The sequence below is a fragment of the Zeugodacus cucurbitae genome, chromosome Y, assembly GCF_028554725.1.
Source record: "Zeugodacus cucurbitae isolate PBARC_wt_2022May chromosome Y, idZeuCucr1.2, whole genome shotgun sequence".
Taxonomy (NCBI): Eukaryota; Metazoa; Arthropoda; class Insecta; order Diptera; family Tephritidae; genus Zeugodacus; species Zeugodacus cucurbitae.
The window spans coordinates 8,592,603-8,616,308 of NC_071673.1; the positions used below are offsets into that span (position 1 = coordinate 8,592,603).

Sequence of the window (23,706 nt, forward strand, 5' to 3'; positions counted from 1 at the left end):
AAATTTGATAATTAACCATTTCAAAGGCAAATAATACAGACATTAACCATTATTAAGATACTGATACTTTACCATTCAATGGATTTATCATTTTAATATTAAAATAATATCCATCTTCTCCTTGCCAAAACATCAGTGGGTATTGCAATGCGTCATATGATCGATGAGTTTCCGATATTTGTTGCAGTTGCCCAGTATCGCGACGTGTAAGCACAATATCGCGTTTTTCCAATTGTTCACCAACAATCAAGATGGCAACTTCGTCTACTGTTGGAGCATTAAATGTGCGTTCGTGTGTTCCAGATGATCGTTTATCTGCTTTGATGACAACTTTATAGTCATAATTTGGCATGCGCTCTAAAGCACTCTTAAACAACCTGACCAACGCATGATGTTCATGAAGCAGACACTGCAAGTCTTGAAGAATTGCTCGCTTCATTCCTGCATTGATCCCTAGGCGTCGATCAAGTTGTTCTTCCATGTTGCCCATGAAATATATTTGTAAAAATTTATTCTGTGTATCTTCGTCCTGTCCTTGTATCTACAAAATAAAAACCAGACAGTATTAACTGGGTTATAAACACTTTTTCTGTAGGAGAGTAGTATAATACATACCAATAGATAAACTAAGTTATTCTTTAACTACATTCTATGTAAGTAACGGGTGATTTTTTTGAGGTTAGGATTTTCATGCATTAGTATTTGACAGATCACGTGGGATTTCAGACATGGTGTCAAAGAGAAAGATGCTCAGTATGCTTTGACATTTCATCATGAATAGACTTACTAACGAGCAACGCTTGCAAATCATTGAATTTTATTACCAAAATCAGTGTTCGGTTCGAAATGTGTTTCGCGCTTTACGTCCGATTTATGGTCTACATAATCGACCAAGTGAGCAAACAATTAATGCGATTGTGACCAAGTTTCGCACTCAGTTTACTTTATTGGACATTAAACCAACCACACGAATGCGTACAGTGCGTACAGAAGAGAATATTGCGTCTGTTTCTGAGAGTGTGGCTGAAGACCGTGAAATGTCGATTCGTCGCCGTTCGCAGCAATTGGGTTTGTGTTATTCGACCACATGGAAGATTTTACGCAAAGATCTTGGTGTAAAACCGTATAAAATACAGCTCGTGCAAGAACTGAAGCCGAACGATCTGCCACAACGTCGAATTTTCAGTGAATGGGCCCTAGAAAAGTTGGCAGAAAATCCGCTTTTTTATCGACAAATTTTGTTCAGCGATGAGGCTCATTTCTGGTTGAATGGCTACGTAAATAAGCAAAATTGCCGCATTTGGGGTGAAGAGCAACCAGAAGCCGTTCAAGAACTGCCCATGCATCCCGAAAAATGCACTGTTTGGTGTGGTTTGTACGCTGGTGGAATCATTGGACCGTATTTTTTCAAAGATGCTGTTGGACGCAACGTTACGGTGAATGGCGATCGCTATCGTTCGATGCTAACAAACTTTTTGTTGCCAAAAATGGAAGAACTGAACTTGGTTGACATGTGGTTTCAACAAGATGGCGCTACATGCCACACAGCTCGCGATTCTATGGCCATTTTGAGGGAAAACTTCGGAGAACAATTCATCTCAAGAAATGGACCCGTAAGTTGGCCACCAAGATCATGCGATTTAACGCCTTTAGACTATTTTTTGTGGGGCTACGTCAAGTCTAAAGTCTACAGAAATAAGCCAGCAACTATTCCAGCTTTGGAAGACAACATTTCCGAAGAAATTCGGGCTATTCCGGCCGAAATGCTCGAAAAAGTTGCCCAAAATTGGACTTTCCGAATGGACCACCTAAGACGCAGCCGCGGTCAACATTTAAATGAAATTATCTTCAAAAAGTAAATGTCATGAACCAATCTAACGTTTCAAATAAAGAACCGATGAGATTTTGCAAATTTTATGCGTTTTTTTTTTTAAAAAAGTTATCAAGCTCTTAAAAAATCACCCTTTACAAAAATAAATACCTTAAATGTCGGATTAAAACCTCCTTCTTCCATAATGTCTGCCCCAAATGACGTCATTTGGAAACAACTATTGTATTTTCGAGTATTTGCAAGAAAGTGGCGTGATTCTTGTGTTTCACCGCAAAGCAATGAATACAATGGCTCATGTGGCGGAGCCAACACTGGCAATTTCACTTTACCATTAACGCAGCATAATCCAGGCGTTTCTCCGGAAAACTTTAATGCACCACAATACTCGCAAACAACGTCCATTTGCCCAATGCAAACGCTAGGATGCAATCTGTAATCATTGCTGCAATCGTATCGAAACGCAGCTCGATTCAAATCAGCTAAATATCTTGTTCTGCGTCGCAAATTATCTATTTGTTGACTTCTGTTGTTCGCTCGACGATTCTGCATTGCCAACCGAGCTGTTTCACGGGCTGCTTCACTTTGCTCTCGTGATTGAGAAGCACGAAGTCTAGCCATACTATTGCGGCGCTGTTCACGTGCAATTTCTTGTTCTTCTTCAGTCCTTTCATTTGCAGTATTTTGTATTCTTCTTGCATTACGGCTTTGTCGGGAAAGATTCGATCGTCTTGGTCGCGGCATTATTAATTAAACTTCACTTCACTTCAATCCACTTGTTAATTATTTATTTAATAGAAATAGTTTTAATATTGATTTCTTACAAATATCAAATTGTCATCCATACGTCATTACATAGCTGTCATTTTACGTCAATTACATAGCTGTCATTTGCGTTTTGTTATTCCAAGTCTGATTCTTTTTTGTTATACCACGTTTTATAGTGACTGAGGTTCATGTCAAGTCACAGAGGAACGCTGTCGAACGGGATAAAAAGTATCCTATGTCCGTCTCCTGGCTCTAAGCTACCTCCCTACCAAATTTCAGCCAAATCTGTTCTGCCGTTCTTGAGTTATAAGTGGTGTAACTAACACGACTTTCTTTTATATATATAGATAACAGACAATACATAAATTTGCGAGGAAAATTATTTCAAAAATTGATGAAAACAACAAAAGAACCCCAAATTTCAACACTAGCGAGTCGGAGCACCTATGGGAACTGAAGGAAAAGTATAAGCTGTTATTGAGTGCAAACGAACGGACACTTGCCCTACTCTACGAAAGATTTCGCTGAAAATTCGAAGCAAATTCAAAACAAAAATCAGCTGTTATTTAAGCATTGCTTAAGCCTCCCATTTTCAGTGCTTAAGCATAACCTAAGTATGAACTGTAAAACACTATTTTCCTGTTTTATCTTAAGCACAACATAAGTATGGAGTTCATTTGGAGTTAAATTTAGAGCTATATGCGCTATTGCAGTAGATGGCGCTACATGAGAATACATTTATTGACACTTATTTGTGATACTATCGGCTGACGTTGTAAGGTAATTGAATAAGTGCGCTGTATTAGACTAGATGGCGCTATAGAAGCAGATGCTGTTATATTAAAAGTCCAAACGTTTATTTTAGCTAAAATTTATTAAACGTAAAACGTGTGTTTAAAATTTACCATTTATTAAACGTAAAACGTGTGTTTAAAATTTATCAGACTCGGCCACACTTTGCTTTCTTTTTATTATTTAAAACTCTTTAAACGAATTAAATAAAAGTAAGTATTATTAGCTTGCTTTTCATTTTATTTAGTAAATCTTATTTTGAAAAAAAAAATCGAACCTCAATAATGCACAGACTACAGTTTCCTATTCGTTTAGCTTTTGCCATGTCCATTAATAAGTCTCAAGGCCAAACAATTTCCATTTGTGGGTTAGATTTGGATAATCCATGTTTTTCCCATGGGCAATTATATGTTGCATGCTCACGTGTGGGAAAACCATCAAATCTATTTGTGTTAGCTCGAGACAGGTTAACCAAAAATATTGTGCACCAATTAGTGCTAAGTTAAATTAAAATGTTTATAATTCAAAAAAATAAATACTACTATTAAAAATTAAGAATTATCTATCCTAAGATTATAAAATTAAATGTTACATGTTATCAACTAACAATTTTGTAATTAACTTATTTGTTAAAAACTTGAATATAAAATCAAAAATGAACTATATTATGAAAATTTGTGCTTATTATCAACTCTACGAAAATTTTCATCAATAATTTTAAAAATTTTGGCCTCAAGTTCATACCTCAATCCCGTGGATTTTTATACCACATATGTATATACTAAGGTTTCCGTCTTTATTCATAAATAATAATTTCACTGTAGTGAATAGTTTAATTCAACACAGCAAATCTAAAAGTGAGGAAATGTTCATTCTGAGAATTCGAATGATTCAAACCAATTTATCATTTAAGTTCAAAATTTTACAGTTTCATATGTACATACATAGGTATGTATGTGTCATGTTAGCGTGTTGGAGAGCCATCTTCTTTATTTGTTTACACGCTACACAACAAAACAAAGAACGAACTTCGCCAAAAATATTTAAATTGATCAGAGACGTTATTCCTGAATATATTAACGTTCCATACAAATAAATGGCCTTGAACAGAGTTCAAAAAGCGGCTTAACTATTTCAAATAAAAATTGAGCGGGGCGAAGTTCGCCGGGTCAGCTAGTATTATATATATATACATTAAAAAAAAAATACATATATCTTAATATATAAAAATCACGTGTCACGTTGTTTGTTTTCAATGGACTCCTAAACTACTGAACCGATTTTAATGAAATTTTTAACACCGTGTGCAGTTTGGTCCAACTTGAAAGATAGGATAGTTTATAACTCTCCTTATAGTCGCATTATTTATTTATTGCAAATTATTTCTTTATTATTAGCAACGAGCTATCCACCAGTTGGTGGCGCTAAGTGCGCTATGGTACAGTAGATGGCGCTATATTTCTTTCTAAATTTTCATGGATTTAGGCTGTCATAACAAAAGCTGCCACTTGCTAAAACATTAAATGAAAATACGTTGTTTGAAGCTTATATTATTTGTGGTAAAGTTATACGAATCTATGACTTCCAATATTCTAAATTTAAGAAAAAATCACATACAATCCGTGAAATAAATAAAGTTATGTACATATATATGGTCAGACAAATAAGCAATGCTGCCACTCTTTTCCAGTAAATCTTCCTCGAATTTGGGAGATTTCAGAGGAATTTAGGAAATCGCAGAGTTGATTTCTGCATGTATTTCCTAAATGCAAAAAAAAAAAATTTCATTTATTTGCATTTAGGTATAGAATTTTGTATGGCTAATGCCCGGTTTCACAGTCCATACTTAAGTTGTGCCTAAATAAAATCTTAGCTAAGTATTGTTGCAAACTGAGTAGTCGTTTGCGTTTCACAGTCAATTCTTAATTTCTATAAAATTTTATTATGATATATGGCAACGTTATGGGCAACATATGTTTTACAAATGTCATTCATTAAAATATGTTTGAAATATTTGAATTATAACCGACAATACATAAATTTGCGAGGAAAATTATATCAAAAATTGATGAAAACAACAAAAGAACCCCAAATTTCATCACTAGCGAGTCGGAGCACCTATGAGAACTGAATGAAAAGTATAAGCTGTTATTGAGTGCAAACGAACGGACACTTGCCCTACGCTACGAAAGATGTCGCTGAAAATTCAAAGCAAATTCAAAACAAAAATCAGCTGTTATTTAAGCATTGCTTAAGCCTCCCATTTTCATTTAAGCATAACCTAAGTATTAAGTGTAAAATACTATTTTCCTGTTTTATCTTAAGCACAACATAAGTATGGAGTTCATTTGGAGTTAAATTTAGAGCTATATGTGCTATTGCAGTAGATGGCGCTATATGAGAATACATTTGTTGACACTTATTTGTGATACTAACGGCTGACGTTGTAAGGTAATTGAATAAGTGCGCTGTATTAGACTAGATGGCGCTATAGAAGCAGATGCTGTTATATTAAAAGTCCAAACGTTTATTTTAGCTAAAATTTATTAAACGTAAAACGTGTGTTTAAAATTTACCATTTATTAAACGTAAAACGTGTGTTTAAAATTTATCAGACTCGGCCACACTTTGCTTTCTTTTTATTATTTAAAACTCTTTAAACGAATTAAATAAAAGTAAGTATTATTAGCTTGCTTTTCATTTTATTTAGTAAATCTTATTTTGAAAAAAAAAAATCGAACCTCAATAATGCACAGACTACAGTTTCCTATTCGTTTAGCTTTTGCCATGTCCATTAATAAGTCTCAAGGCCAAACAATTTCCATTTGTGGGTTAGATTTGGATAATCCATGTTTTTCCCATGGGCAATTATATGTTGCATGCTCACGTGTGGGAAAACCATCAAATCTATTTGTGTTAGCTCGAGACAGGTTAACCAAAAATATTGTGCACCAATTAGTGCTAAGTTAAATTAAAATGTTTATAATTCAAAAAAATAAATACTACTATTAAAAATTAAGAATTATCTATCCTAAGATTATAAAATTAAATGTTACATGTTATCAACTAACAATTTTGTAATTAACTTATTTGTTAAAAACTTGAATATAAAATCAAAAATGAACTATATTATGAAAATTTGTGCTTATTATCAACTCTACGAAAATTTTCATCAATAATTTTAAAAATTTTGGCCTCAAGTTCATACCTCAATCCCGTGGATTTTTATACCACATATGTATATACTAAGGTTTCCGTCTTTATTCATAAATAATAATTTCACTGTAGTGAATAGTTTAATTCAACACAGCAAATCTAAAAGTGAGGAAATGTTCATTCTGAGAATTCGAATGATTCAAACCAATTTATCATTTAAGTTCAAAATTTTACAGTTTCATATGTACATACATAGGTATGTATGTGTCATGTTAGCGTGTTGGAGAGCCATCTTCTTTATTTGTTTACACGCTACACAACAAAACAAAGAACGAACTTCGCCAAAAATATTTAAATTGATCAGAGACGTTATTCCTGAATATATTAACGTTCCATACAAATAAATGGCCTTGAACAGAGTTCAAAAAGCGGCTTAACTATTTCAAATAAAAATTGAGCGGGGCGAAGTTCGCCGGGTCAGCTAGTATTATATATATATACATTAAAAAAAAAATACATATATCTTAATATATAAAAATCACGTGTCACGTTGTTTGTTTTCAATGGACTCCTAAACTACTGAACCGATTTTAATGAAATTTTTAACACCGTGTGCAGTTTGGTCCAACTTGAAAGATAGGATAGTTTATAACTCTCCTTATAGTCGCATTATTTATTTATTGCAAATTATTTCTTTATTATTAGCAACGAGCTATCCACCAGTTGGTGGCGCTAAGTGCGCTATGGTACAGAAGATGGCGCTATATTTCTTTCTAAATTTTCATGGATTTAGGCTGTCATAACAAAAGCTGCCACTTGCTAAAACATTAAATGAAAATACGTTGTTTGAAGCTTATATTATTTGTGGTAAAGTTATACGAATCTATGACTTCCAATATTCTAAATTTAAGAAAAAATCACATACAATCCGTGAAATAAATAAAGTTATGTACATATATATGGTCAGACAAATAAGCAATGCTGCCACTCTTTTCCAGTAAATCTTCCTCGAATTTGGGAGATTTCAGAGGAATTTAGGAAATCGCAGAGTTGATTTCTGCATGTATTTCCTAAATGCAAAAAAAAAAAATTTCATTTATTTGCATTTAGGTATAGAATTTTGTATGGCTAATGCCCGGTTTCACAGTCCATACTTAAGTTGTGCCTAAATAAAATCTTAGCTAAGTATTGTTGCAAACTGAGTAGTCGTTTGCGTTTCACAGTCAATTCTTAATTTCTATAAAATTTTATTATGATATATGGCAACGTTATGGGCAACATATGTTTTACAAATGTCATTCATTAAAATATGTTTGAAATATTTGAATTATAACCGACAATACATAAATTTGCGAGGAAAATTATATCAAAAATTGATGAAAACAACAAAAGAACCCCAAATTTCATCACTAGCGAGTCGGAGCACCTATGAGAACTGAATGAAAAGTATAAGCTGTTATTGAGTGCAAACGAACGGACACTTGCCCTACGCTACGAAAGATGTCGCTGAAAATTCAAAGCAAATTCAAAACAAAAATCAGCTGTTATTTAAGCATTGCTTAAGCCTCCCATTTTCATTTAAGCATAACCTAAGTATTAAGTGTAAAATACTATTTTCCTGTTTTATCTTAAGCACAACATAAGTATGGAGTTCATTTGGAGTTAAATTTAGAGCTATATGTGCTATTGCAGTAGATGGCGCTATATGAGAATACATTTGTTGACACTTATTTGTGATACTAACGGCTGACGTTGTAAGGTAATTGAATAAGTGCGCTGTATTAGACTAGATGGCGCTATAGAAGCAGATGCTGTTATATTAAAAGTCCAAACGTTTATTTTAGCTAAAATTTATTAAACGTAAAACGTGTGTTTAAAATTTACCATTTATTAAACGTAAAACGTGTGTTTAAAATTTATCAGACTCGGCCACACTTTGCTTTCTTTTTATTATTTAAAACTCTTTAAACGAATTAAATAAAAGTAAGTATTATTAGCTTGCTTTTCATTTTATTTAGTAAATCTTATTTTGAAAAAAAAAAATCGAACCTCAATAATGCACAGACTACAGTTTCCTATTCGTTTAGCTTTTGCCATGTCCATTAATAAGTCTCAAGGCCAAACAATTTCCATTTGTGGGTTAGATTTGGATAATCCATGTTTTTCCCATGGGCAATGGGGTCATATGTAGAAGTTCACGCAAGTGATGAAAGTTTCTGATTGCCATTCACTTGGGAGTGGCCAGGAACGATTCTTTTGCATATGACTCAAGCAGCTCACGACTTCCGGTTTTATACCAAGTATCCCCTGGGTAGCTAACAGACATGCGTTTGGAGGCGAGCTAAAGTGAGAAGGCGAAGCCCGCTTGTGCGGTTGTGCGTAGGGCTGGAGACATACCACATAAAAAAAATCTCCCCAATGAAAACAAACACCGAGATCTCAAACTCATTGCATACCGCTGCAGCCGAAACAATTGGTCTCCGGCAACGCCAAAAAACCAGTTGGTACGATGAGAATTGTCGTTCCGCAGTGGAGAGAAAACAGACTGCCTACCTCGCAACGTTGCGATCGACCACAACACGTTCGGGGTGGGATAGATATCGAGAACTGAAGAGGGAAGCGAGACGCATTTGCAGACGTAAAAAGAAAGAGGCCGAAATGCGTGAGTATGAAAAGCTTGAAAAGTTGGCCGACATGGGTAATGCTCGAAAATTTTATGAAAAGATGAGGCGATTAACAGAAGGTTTCAAGACCGGAGCATTATCATGTAGGGACCGAGAAGGTAATCTGGTAACGGATGTCCAGAGCACACTGGGATTATGGAGGGAACACTTCTCCGACCTGCTCAATGGCAGTGAAAGTACAACACCAGGAGATGGCGAACCCGATTCCCCAATCGATGACGATGGAATAGATGTTCCATTACCCGACCATGAAGCAATTCGAATAGCAATTACCCGCTTGAAGAACAACAAAGCGGCGGGGGCCGATGGATTACCGGCCGAGCTATTCAAATACGGCGGCGAAGAACTGATAAGGTGCATGCATCAGCTTCTTTGTAGAATATGGTCGGAAGAAAGCATGCCTGACGATTGGAATCTTAGTGTGCTCTGCCCAATCCATAAGAAGGAAGACCCCACAATCTGCGCCAACTACCGTGGTATAAGTCTCCTCAATATCGCATATAAGGTTTTGTCGAGCGTATTGTGTGAAAGACTAAAGCCCACCGTCAACGAACTGATTGGACCTTATCAGTGTGGCTTTAGACCTTGAAAATCCACAATGGACCAGATATTCACCTTTCACCAAATCTTGGAAAAGACCCGAGAGAGAAGAATCGATACTCACCATCTTTTTATCGATTTTAAAGCTGCCTTCGATAGCACGAAAAGGAGCTGCCTTTATCCCGCGATGTCTGAATTTGGTATCCCTGCAAAACTAATACGGCTAAGTAAGCTGATGTTGAGCAACACCAAAAGCTCCGTCAGGATCGGGAAGGACCTCTCCGAGCCGTTCGATACCAAACGAGGCTTCAGACAGGGTGACTCACTATCGTGCGACTTCTTCAATCTATTGCTGGAAAAAATAATAGGTCTGGTGGTGAATGAGGACAAGACGAAATATCTCCTGTCATCAAACAAACAGTCAGCGCACTCGCGTCAATGGCTCCCACGTCACTGTTGACAGTCATAACTTTGAAGTTGTAGATAATTTCGTTTATCTGGGAACCAGCATTAACAACACCAACAATGTCAGCCTTGAAATCCAACGCAGAATCACTCTTGCCAACAGGTGCTACTTTGGACTGAGTAGGCAATTGAAAAGTAAAGTCCTCTCTCGACGAACCAAAATCAAACTCTATAAGTCGCTCATTATCCCCGTCCTGATGTATGGCGCTGAAGCGTGGACGATGACAACATCCGATGAGACGACTCTTGGGGTTTTCGAGAGAAAGGTTTTGCGCAAGATTTATGGTCCTCTAAACATTGGCAACGGCGAATACCGCAGACGATGGAACGATGAGCTGTACGATTTATACGACGACATTGACATAGTTCAGCGAATAAAAAGACAGCGGCTACGCTGGCTAGGTCATGTTGTACGGATGGAAGAAAACACTCCAGCTCTGAAAGTATTCGATGCAGTACCCGCTGGAAGAAGCCGCGGAAGAGGACGACCTCCACTCCGGTGGAAAGACCAAGTGCAAAGTGACCTGGCTTCACTTGGTGTTTCCAGTTGGCGCCAAAAAGCAAAAAGGAGGAATGAGTGGCGCGCTCTGGTGGATTCGGCTATAATCGCTTAAAGCGGTTCCTACGCCAAAAATATATATATATTAACGTGAAACGTGTGTTTAAAATTTATCAGACTCGGCCACACTTTGCTTTCTTTTTATTATTTAAAACTCTTTAAACGAATTAAATAAAAGTAAGTATTATTAGCTTGCTTTTCATTTTATTTAGTAAATCTTATTTTGAAAAAAAAAAAATCGAACCTCAATAATGCACAGACTACAGTTTCCTATTCGTTTAGCTTTTGCCATGTCCATTAATAAGTCTCAAGGCCAAACAATTTCCATTTGTGGGTTAGATTTGGATAATCCATGTTTTTCCCATGGGCAATTATATGTTGCATGCTCACGTGTGGGAAAACCATCAAATCTATTTGTGTTAGCTCGAGACAGGTTAACCAAAAATATTGTGCACCAATTAGTGCTAAGTTAAATTAAAATGTTTATAATTCAAAAAAATAAATACTACTATTAAAAATTAAGAATTATCTATCCTAAGATTATAAAATTAAATGTTACATGTTATCAACTAACAATTTTGTAATTAACTTATTTGTTAAAAACTTGAATATAAAATCAAAAATGAACTATATTATGAAAATTTGTGCTTATTATCAACTCTACGAAAATTTTCATCAATAATTTTAAAAATTTTGACCTCAAGTTCATACCTCAATCTCGTGGATTTTTATACCACATATGTATATACTAAGGTTTCCGTCTTTATTCATAAATAATAATTTCACTGTAGTGAATAGTTTAATTCAACACAGCAAATCTAAAAGTGAGGAAATGTTCATTCTGAGAATTCGAATGATTCAAACCAATTTATCATTTAAGTTCAAAATTTTACAGTTTCATATGTACATACATAGGTATGTATGTGTCATGTTAGCGTGTTGGAGAGCCATCTTCTTTATTTGTTTACACGCTACACAACAAAACAAAGAACGAACTTCGCCAAAAATATTTAAATTGATCAGAGACGTTATTCCTGAATATATTAACGTTCCATACAAATAAATGGCCTTGAACAGAGTTCAAAAAGCGGCTTAACTATTTCAAATAAAAATTGAGCGGGGCGAAGTTCGCCGGGTCAGCTAGTATTATATATATATACATTAAAAAAAAAATACATATATCTTAATATATAAAAATCACGTGTCACGTTGTTTGTTTTCAATGGACTCCTAAACTACTGAACCGATTTTAATGAAATTTTTAACACCGTGTGCAGTTTGGTCCAACTTGAAAGATAGGATAGTTTATAACTCTCCTTATAGTCGCATTATTTATTTATTGCAAATTATTTCTTTATTATTAGCAACGAGCTATCCACCAGTTGGTGGCGCTAAGTGCGCTATGGTACAGTAGATGGCGCTATATTTCTTTCTAAATTTTCATGGATTTAGGCTGTCATAACAAAAGCTGCCACTTGCTAAAACATTAAATGAAAATACGTTGTTTGAAGCTTATATTATTTGTGGTAAAGTTATACGAATCTATGACTTCCAATATTCTAAATTTAAGAAAAAATCACATACAATCCGTGAAATAAATAAAGTTATGTACATATATATGGTCAGACAAATAAGCAATGCTGCCACTCTTTTCCAGTAAATCTTCCTCGAATTTGGGAGATTTCAGAGGAATTTAGGAAATCGCAGAGTTGATTTCTGCATGTATTTCCTAAATGCAAAAAAAAAATTTCATTTATTTGCATTTAGGTATAGAATTTTGTATGGCTAATGCCCGGTTTCACAGTCCATACTTAAGTTGTGCCTAAATAAAATCTTAGCTAAGTATTGTTGCAAACTGAGTAGTCGTTTGCGTTTCACAGTCAATTCTTAATTTCTATAAAATTTTATTATGATATATGGCAACGTTATGGGCAACATATGTTTTACAAATGTCATTCATTAAAATATGTTTGAAATATTTGAATTATAACCGACAATACATAAATTTGCGAGGAAAATTATATCAAAAATTGATGAAAACAACAAAAGAACCCCAAATTTCATCACTAGCGAGTCGGAGCACCTATGAGAACTGAATGAAAAGTATAAGCTGTTATTGAGTGCAAACGAACGGACACTTGCCCTACGCTACGAAAGATGTCGCTGAAAATTCAAAGCAAATTCAAAACAAAAATCAGCTGTTATTTAAGCATTGCTTAAGCCTCCCATTTTCATTTAAGCATAACCTAAGTATTAAGTGTAAAATACTATTTTCCTGTTTTATCTTAAGCACAACATAAGTATGGAGTTCATTTGGAGTTAAATTTAGAGCTATATGTGCTATTGCAGTAGATGGCGCTATATGAGAATACATTTGTTGACACTTATTTGTGATACTAACGGCTGACGTTGTAAGGTAATTGAATAAGTGCGCTGTATTAGACTAGATGGCGCTATAGAAGCAAATGCTGTTATATTAAAAGTCCAAACGTTTATTTTAGCTAAAATTTATTAAACGTAAAACGTGTGTTTAAAATTTACCATTTATTAAACGTAAAACGTGTGTTTAAAATTTATCAGACTCGGCCACACTTTGCTTTCTTTTTATTATTTAAAACTCTTTAAACGAATTAAATAAAAGTAAGTATTATTAGCTTGCTTTTCATTTTATTTAGTAAATCTTATTTTGAAAAAAAAAAATCGAACCTCAATAATGCACAGACTACAGTTTCCTATTCGTTTAGCTTTTGCCATGTCCATTAATAAGTCTCAAGGCCAAACAATTTCCATTTGTGGGTTAGATTTGGATAATCCATGTTTTTCCCATGGACAATGGGGTCATATGTAGAAGTTCACGCAAGTGATGAAAGTTTCTGATTGCCATTCACTTGGGAGTGGCCAGGAACGATTCTTTTGCATATGACTCAAGCAGCTCACGACTTCCGGTTTTAGACCAAGTATCCCCTGGGTAGCTAACAGACATGCGTTTGGAGGCGAGCTAAAGTGAGAAGGCGAAGCCCGCTTGTGCGGTTGTGCGTAGGGCTGGAGACATACCACATAAAAAAAATCTCCCCAATGAAAACAAACACCGAGATCTCAAACTCATTGCATACCGCTGCAGCCGAAACAATTGGTCTCCGGCAACGCCAAAAAACCAGTTGGTACGATGAGAATTGTCGTTCCGCAGTGGAGAGAAAACAGACTGCCTACCTCGCAACGTTGCGATCGACCACAACACGTTCGGGGTGGGATAGATATCGAGAACTGAAGAGGGAAGCGAGACGCATTTGCAGACGTAAAAAGAAAGAGGCCGAAATGCGTGAGTATGAAAAGCTTGAAAAGTTGGCCGACATGGGTAATGCTCGAAAATTTTATGAAAAGATGAGGCGATTAACAGAAGGTTTCAAGACCGGAGCATTATCATGTAGGGACCGAGAAGGTAATCTGGTAACGGATGTCCAGAGCACACTGGGATTATGGAGGGAACACTTCTCCGACCTGCTCAATGGCAGTGAAAGTACAACACCAGGAGATGGCGAACCCGATTCCCCAATCGATGACGATGGAATAGATGTTCCATTACCCGACCATGAAGCAATTCGAATAGCAATTACCCGCTTGAAGAACAACAAAGCGGCGGGGGCCGATGGATTACCGGCCGAGCTATTCAAATACGGCGGCGAAGAACTGATAAGGTGCATGCATCAGCTTCTTTGTAGAATATGGTCGGAAGAAAGCATGCCTGACGATTGGAATCTTAGTGTGCTCTGCCCAATCCATAAGAAGGAAGACCCCACAATCTGCGCCAACTACCGTGGTATAAGTCTCCTCAATATCGCATATAAGGTTTTGTCGAGCGTATTGTGTGAAAGACTAAAGCCCACCGTCAACGAACTGATTGGACCTTATCAGTGTGGCTTTAGACCTTGAAAATCCACAATGGACCAGATATTCACCTTTCACCAAATCTTGGAAAAGACCCGAGAGAGAAGAATCGATACTCACCATCTTTTTATCGATTTTAAAGCTGCCTTCGATAGCACGAAAAGGAGCTGCCTTTATCCCGCGATGTCTGAATTTGGTATCCCTGCAAAACTAATACGGCTAAGTAAGCTGATGTTGAGCAACACCAAAAGCTCCGTCAGGATCGGGAAGGACCTCTCCGAGCCGTTCGATACCAAACGAGGCTTCAGACAGGGTGACTCACTATCGTGCGACTTCTTCAATCTATTGCTGGAAAAAATAATAGGTCTGGTGGTGAATGAGGACAAGACGAAATATCTCCTGTCATCAAACAAACAGTCAGCGCACTCGCGTCAATGGCTCCCACGTCACTGTTGACAGTCATAACTTTGAAGTTGTAGATAATTTCGTTTATCTGGGAACCAGCATTAACAACACCAACAATGTCAGCCTTGAAATCCAACGCAGAATCACTCTTGCCAACAGGTGCTACTTTGGACTGAGTAGGCAATTGAAAAGTAAAGTCCTCTCTCGACGAACCAAAATCAAACTCTATAAGTCGCTCATTATCCCCGTCCTGATGTATGGCGCTGAAGCGTGGACGATGACAACATCCGATGAGACGACTCTTGGGGTTTTCGAGAGAAAGGTTTTGCGCAAGATTTATGGTCCTCTAAACATTGGCAACGGCGAATACCGCAGACGATGGAACGATGAGCTGTACGATTTATACGACGACATTGACATAGTTCAGCGAATAAAAAGACAGCGGCTACGCTGGCTAGGTCATGTTGTACGGATGGAAGAAAACACTCCAGCTCTGAAAGTATTCGATGCAGTACCCGCTGGAAGAAGCCGCGGAAGAGGACGACCTCCACTCCGGTGGAAAGACCAAGTGCAAAGTGACCTGGCTTCACTTGGTGTTTCCAGTTGGCGCCAAAAAGCAAAAAGGAGGAATGAGTGGCGCGCTCTGGTGGATTCGGCTATAATCGCTTAAAGCGGTTCCTACGCCAAAAATATATATATATTAACGTGAAACGTGTGTTTAAAATTTATCAGACTCGGCCACACTTTGCTTTCTTTTTATTATTTAAAACTCTTTAAACGAATTAAATAAAAGTAAGTATTATTAGCTTGCTTTTCATTTTATTTAGTAAATCTTATTTTGAAAAAAAAATCGAACCTCAATAATGCACAGACTACAGTTTCCTATTCGTTTAGCTTTTGCCATGTCCATTAATAAGTCTCAAGGCCAAACAATTTCCATTTGTGGGTTAGATTTGGATAATCCATGTTTTTCCAATGGGCAATTATATGTTGCATGCTCACGTGTGGGAAAACCATCAAATCTATTTGTGTTAGCTCGAGACAGGTTAACCAAAAATATTGTGCACCAATTAGTGCTAAGTTAAATTAAAATGTTTATAATTCAAAAAAATAAATACTACTATTAAAAATTAAGAATTATCTTTCCTAAGATTATAAAATTAAATGTTACATGTTATCAACTAACAATTTTGTAATTAACTTATTTGTTAAAAAAAAAATTTTATGAAAATTTGTGCTTATTATCAACTCTACGAAAATTTTCATCAATAATTTTAAAAATTTTGACCTCAAGTTCAAATCTCAATCCCGTGGATTTTTATACCACATATGTATATACTAAGGTTTCCGTCTTTATTCATAAATAATAATTTCACTGTAGTGAATAGAAATCTAAAAGTGAGGAAATGTTCATTCTGAGAATTCGAATGATTCAAATCGATTTATCATTTAAGTTCAAAATTTTACAGTTTCATATGTACATACATAGGTATGTATGTGTCATGTTAGCGTGTTGAAGAGCCATCTTCTTTATTTGTTTACACGCTACGCAACAAAACAAAGAACGAACTTCGCCAAAAATATTTATATTGATCAGAGACGTTATTCCCTGAATATATTAACATTCCATACAAATAAATGGCCTTAAACAGAGTTCAAAAAGCGTTTTAACTATTTCAAATAAAAATTGGGCGGGGCGAAGTTCGCCGGGTCAGCTAGTCTGAATATATAAAAATCACGTGTCACGTTGTTTGTTTTCGATGGACTCCTAAACTACTGAACCGATTTTAATGAAATTTTTAACACTGTGTGCAGGTTGGTCCAACTTGAAAGGTAGGATAGTTTATAACTCTCCTTATAGTCGCATTATTTATTTATTGCAAATTATTTCTTTATTATTAGCAAAGAGCTATCCACCAGTTGGTGGCGCTAAGTGCGCTATGTTACAGTAGATGGCGCTATATTTCTTTCTAAATTTTCATGGATTTAGGCTGTCATAACAAAAGCTGCCACTTGCTAAAAACATTAAATGAAAATGCGTTGTTTGAAGTTTATATTATACGAATCTATGACTTCCAATATTCTAAATTTAAGAAAAAATCACATACAATCCGTGAAATAAATAAAGTTATGTACATATGTATGGTCAGACAAATAAGCAATGCTGCCACTCTTTTCCAGTAAATCTTCCTCGAATTTGGGAGATTTCAGAGGAATTTAGGAAATCGCAGAGTTGATTTCTGCAAGTATTTCCTAAATGCAAAAAAAAAAATTTCATTTATTTGCATTTAGATATAGAATTTTGTATGGCTAATGCCCGGTTTCACAGTCCATACTTAAGTTGTGCCTAAATAAAATCTTAGCTAAGTATTGTTGCAAACTGAGTAGTCGTTTGCGTTTCACAGTCAATGCTTAATTTCTATAAAATTTTATTATGATATATGGCAACGTTATGGGCATTTAGGTATAGAATTTTGTATGGCTAATGCCCGGTTTCACAGTCCATACTTAAGTTGTGTCTAAATAAAATCTTAGCTAAGTATTGTTGCAAACTGAGTAGTCGTTTGCGTTTCACAGTCAATGCTTAATTTCTATAAAATTTTATTATGATATATGGCAACGTTATGGGCAACATATGTTTTACAAATGTCATTCATAAAAATATGTTTGAAATATTTAAATTACTAGCTGACCCGGCGAACTTTGTTCCGCCTTAATGGCAATAAATAAGCAGTTTTTTTTTTTTATTTTATTCGAAAAAATACAAAATAAAATTAAATAACTACATTAATCATTCATTATTATTTCTGTATTTTAGTACATAGGTTGCTCTTCACTTAAGCACCTTGTGATACACGACATTTTTTGTTTTATTATCAGGCGCAAAAACAAACAACGCAGATGGTCTTCCGACCCGTGAACATGCCACGTATAATTGACCATGGGAAAAACATGAATGTTCTAGATTTAAACCACAAACTTTTAAGGATTGGCCTTGTGATTTGTTGATTGTCACGGCAAATGCAAGACGTATCGGAAATTGAAGTCTTTTAAATTCAAACGGCATATCGGTTGGGATCATCGGGATCCTCGGAATGAGAACTTCCTCACCTTTGAATTTTCCTATCATTATCGTAGCGTAAATTACATTGTTCATCAATTTACTAACCACCAAACGCGTACCGTTGCACAGTTTTGGTTGGTTTATGTTTCGAAGCATGATTACTACGGAGCCAACCTTTAGGCGTAAATTGTGCGGTGGTAAGCCAGGTACGTCCAAAGAGTTTAAAAATTCAATTGGATAGTTGGTGGCTTCATCTTCATTTGTGACGCAGTCAATAGATTTGAATGAATGCATTGTTCCAATGATCTTATTTTGAATTATGTAGTTCAGGTCATCTACATCTTTATTCTTAGCCGCTAAAATTGCTCGCTCACTCAACCATTCATTATTTTTGTAGTTAGAAATAATATTTGGAAATACATTGTTGATAAGTTCGTCTTTTGATGAGACAAAATTACAGAAATTATTTGGAAATGATATTAATCCGCTCGATTCATCGACAGGTACTTGACCATTACCGATAGTCAGCAATTGCTCCGAGAAATCTTCAGCAGATGTATCATTAAGCAATGTAACTCTCATGTTTGTTGTCAGCTGCAGTTTCTTCACATAGCGCCATAGATTTGACGATTTGAGGCAAGCGTTTATTTCGTCGGCAGCCGTAGATCTTGGAATTACTGGCAGTATTTGGCGGAAAATGCCAGACAGTAAAATCATTGCTCCTCCAAAACATCTCGAGTCATTGCGTAAATCTTTTAATGTTCGGTTAAGTGCTTCTAATGCACGTTTATGCGCCATTGTGCATTCGTCCCAGATGATGATTTTCGATGTCGCTAAAAATTTGGCCATTGCTGAGTGTTTTGCAATATTACACATTGGTTCTTCAATAGTTTGAAGATTTAACGGTAATTTGAATGCTGAATGAGCCGTACGGCATCCTTCTAACAATGTGGCTGCTATTCCAGAAGAAGCAACTGCAACCGCTATGTTGGATCTCGCCCGAACAGTTGCTAAAACTAATGACTTAAGGAATGTCTTGCCAGTTCCACCAGGGGCATCTAGGAAATATAAACCACCATTTTCATCAGCGATTACCTTCATTAAAGTATCATAAACTTCCTTTTGTTGGTAATTCAACAGGGGTACATTCCTTTGAACTACTAAATCTAATTCCTGGTGATCATATTCACGTTCCCGTTCCAATTCTCGATTAAATGCGTCATTCATTTCACGATTTGGCGCTGGCATTCCTAACCTGATTAATAAATTACCGCACATGAGGTAGCACATATCTTCGATCAAGAGTAAAGCACGATTATGTATCTCCTCATTCATCTCAATATCGTGATTTCTGGAACTGACACGACTTTGATGTAAAATATCTTCTGACATACTATCCTTGTATTTGTGCCACAGGTTACATGGGTTTGATGGAAAACATGTCGAAATTATGATAGCGAATAATGTGCGTATCTGACTTGGAGATGCAGAGATAATGGCTTCAGCGATTGTCGTATCCCAATGGGTATCGTTTTCTAATAAGTTCAATTCTTCACATGCAGCACGATATGTTGGGAATATTACACCATTAACAGTTCGTAGTGTCTCAAATGAAGTTGGCCCACGCACATTTACCAGCAACAACCGCAAATAGAAACATTCATCATTCTTTGGATGAACTGTATACATACGACCAAGAGCATCAGTAGAACGCACATCTGGATACCCAGAAACCGCATCACCTTGCTTCCGTCTTTGAAAATTCTTGGATGAAGCATTCCAAGTATAATAACGTTTCATCTCCGAGTAAAGCAAAGTTCGTGCAAACTGATTGCTTTGGCAGATTGCAAAAAAACTGGTCAATGTAGTTGCTGGAGGTGTTTCAGCACGTTGCGTAGCATTCGAAGCCGTGAAATATACTCGTTGACCATTCTCTAGATGCACCGGCAAATTTATAACAGTAGAATGACGTTCGTGAATGGGAAATGCGAACATACGCCAAATCGCTTCATTACAGTTCACATAACGACCAACTTGATAGCGTGAAATTTCATCGTTGGTATTCGAGGATTGCAATCCAAAAACCGCCATATCACTGCCTTTCGTAACATATTTGCAAATATATTTTATGGACTTAACTGAATTGCAGTATTCAACGTTGCAATGTGTCTTGAACGTTTTAGAAATAAGTGGCGAATATGGAACAATCCAACTGTTGTCGACAACGAAATCCATTCTTTTCACTTTCGTTGTGACAGTTCGACCGTTGTCATCTGGTGATCGACGCCGATACAGCGGATACCCATCGTTGCCAGTGACAGTCTCCGCCGTTAATTTCCGTGGATATCGTTTAGAGCACTTTCCATCGACCATGCAAGGTGATTGGGGGTTGATGGCACCACACGGTCCATGAATCATATTAGTAGTAACAACATCATGTAGGTCTGGATCGACTTCATGAACAGGAATCTCGGCACATATGATATCATCTATTTGGTCAGGCTGAATTCTTTCCACTAACCAAATAAGAATGTGTGCGTGCGGCGGCCTCGCTTTTGCCATTCGATTGAATACATCCAGCATCGAGTATCTCCAAAGACGCGTTGTTTAACAATAAAGATCATCAGGGACCGAATTTTTTGCCTGAATATACGTGCTGTGATGCCGTGTCTATCATTTGATGTTTGTCCGGGAAGCAGCAATTGAGTAATTTCTATCAATTTTGGATTACAGGTAAAAGTAATAAAGAGATCTGGCCGGCCGTAATGACGAACATATGTCATTGCATCTTGTGCATATTCATGCATATGACGTGGGCTACCAATGTACGTCGCCGGCAGAATAGTTAATCGACCAATATTAGCTGCATTTCCTTCAGTACTAACTGCATCACGTAAATGGATGTACTCCTCAGAACGCAGTTTGGCTTGGTTCAACCTAATAAATGTTAAACGTTCCGTTTCTATTTTTACATACATGTCAACGCAATACTGCTGAAACAATCGACGAAACCGCAGCAAATAGTTGTCAGCATTTTGACGAATCATCAAACGATATGCATAATAATTCATTGAGCTAACTTTCTTTGTAGTTTCTTCACCTGAAATTAAAAATTTGATAATTAACCATTTCAAAGGCAAATAATACAGACATTAACCATTATTAAGATACTGATACTTTACCATTCAATGGATTTATCATTTTTAAATTAAAATAATATCCATCTTCTCCTTGCCAAAACATCAGTGGGTATTGCAATGCGTCATATGATCGATGAGTTTCCGATATTTGTTGCAGTTGCCCAGTATCGCGACGTGTAAGCACAATATCGCGTTTTTCCAATTGTTCACCAACAATCAGGATGGCAACTTCGTCTACTGTTGGAGCATTAAATGTGCGTTGGTGTGTTCCAGATGGTCGTTTATCTGCTTTGATGACAACTTTATAGTCATAATTTGGCATGCGCTCTAAAGCACTCTTAAACAACCTGACCAACGCATGATGTTCATGAAGCAGACACTGCAAGTCTTGAAGAATTGCTCGCTTCATTCCTGCATTGATCCCTAGGCGTCGATCAAGTTGTTCTTCCATGTTGCCCATGAAATATATTTGTAAAAATTTATTCTGTGTATCTTCGTCCTGTCCTTGTATCTACAAAATAAAAACCAGACAGTATTAACTGGGTTATAAACACTTTTTCTGTAGGAGAGTAGTATAATACATACCAATAGATAAACTAAGTTATTCTTTAACTACATTCTATGTAAGTACAAAAATAAATACCTTAAATGTCGGATTAAAACCTCCTTCTTCGATAATGTCTGCCCCAAATGACGTCATTTGGAAACAACTATTGTATTTTCGAGTATTTGCAAGAAAGTGGCGTGATTCTTGTGTTTCGCCGCAAAGCAATGAATACAATGGCTCATGTGGCGGAGTCAACACTGGCAATTTCACTTTACCATTAACGCAGCATAATCCAGGCGTTTCTCCGGAAAACTTTAATGCACCACAATACTCGCAAACAACGTCCATTTGCCCAATGCAAACGCTAGGATGCAAGCTGTAATCATTGTTGCAATCGTATCGAAACGCAGCTCGATTCAAATCAGCTAAATATCTTGTTCTGCGTCGCAAATTATCTATTTGTTGACTTCTGTTGTTCGCTCGACGATTCTGCATTGCCAACCGAGCTGTTTCACGGGCTGCTTCACTTTGCTCTCGTGATTGAGAAGCACGAAGTCGAGCCATACTATTGCGGCGCTGTTCACGTGCAATTTCTTGTTCTTCTTCAGTCCTTTCATTTGCAGTATTTTGTATTCTTCTTGCATTACGGCTTTGTCGGGAAAGATTCGATCGTCTTGGTCGCGGCATTATTAATTAAACTTCACTTCACTTCAATCCACTTGTTAATTATTTATTTAATAGAAATAGTTTTAATATTGATTTCTTACAAATATCAAATTGTCATCCATACGTCATTACATAGCTGTCATTTTACGTCAATTACATAGCTGTCATTTGCGTTTTGTTATTCCAAGTCTGATTCTTTTTTGTTATACCACGTTTTATAGTGACTGACGTTTCATGTCAAGTCACAGAGGAACGCTGTCGAACGGGATAAAAAGTATCCTATGTCCGTCTCCTGGCTCTAAGCTACCTCCCTACCAAATTTCAGCTAAATCTGTTCTGCCGTTCTTGAGTTATAAGTGGTGTAACTAACACGACTTTCTTTTATATATATAGATAACAGACAATACATAAATTTGCGAGGAAAATTATTTCAAAAATTGATGAAAACAACAAAAGAACCCCAAATTTCAACACTAGCGAGTCGGAGCACCTATGGGAACTGAAGGAAAAGTATAAGCTGTTATTGAGTGCAAATGAACGGACACTTGCCCTACTCTACGAAAGATTTCGCTGAAAATTCAAAGCAAATTCAAAACAAAAATCAGCTGTTATTTAAGCATTGCTTAAGCCTCCCATTTTCAGTGCTTAAGCATAACCTAAGTATGAACTGTAAAACACTATTTTCCTGTTTTATCTTAAGCACAACATAAGTATGGAGTTCATTTGGAGTTAAATTTAGAGCTATATGCGCTATTGCAGTAGATGGCGCTACATGAGAATACATTTATTGACACTTATTTGTGATACTATCGGCTGACGTTGTAAGGTAATTGAATAAGTGCGCTGTATTAGACTAGATGGCGCTATAGAAGCAGATGCTGTTATATTAAAAGTCCAAACGTTTATTTTAGCTAAAATTTATTAAACGTAAAACGTGTGTTTAAAATTTACCATTTATTAAACGTAAAACGTGTGTTTAAAATTTATCAGACTCGGCCACACTTTGCTTTCTTTTTATTATTTAAAACTCTTTAAACGAATTAAATAAAAGTAAGTATTATTAGCTTGCTTTTCATTTTATTTAGTAAATCTTATTTTGAAAAAAAAAATCGAACCTCAATAATGCACAGACTACAGTTTCCTATTCGTTTAGCTTTTGCCATGTCCATTAATAAGTCTCAAGGCCAAACAATTTCCATTTGTGGGT

General features: G+C 36.3%; 1 protein-coding gene across 1 annotated transcript; it reads right to left on the bottom strand.

Moving 5' to 3' along the window:
* Positions 1–52: 52 nt before the first annotated feature.
* Positions 53–20,564, bottom strand: LOC128923496 (uncharacterized). The gene is made up of 2 exons (XM_054235754.1): positions 18,252–20,564; positions 53–541 (listed from the first exon to the last, which is right to left on the bottom strand). The coding sequence occupies exons 1-2, from the start codon at positions 20,562–20,564 to the stop codon at positions 53–55; spliced, it is 2,802 nt and encodes a 933-aa protein (XP_054091729.1).
* Positions 20,565–23,706: the final 3,142 nt, after the last annotated feature.

What these genes read in the sequence shown, in the direction of transcription:
- LOC128923496 (XM_054235754.1), bottom strand. Translation starts at nt 20,564, where the DNA reads ATGATTCATGGACCGTGTGGTGCCATCAACCCCCAATCACCTTGCATG. An exon ending in GCAACGGTACGCGTTTGGTG is followed by an intron (nt 542 to 18,251) that starts GTTAGTAAATTG and finishes TTTATTTTGTAG; the next exon opens with ATACAAGGACAGGACGAAGA.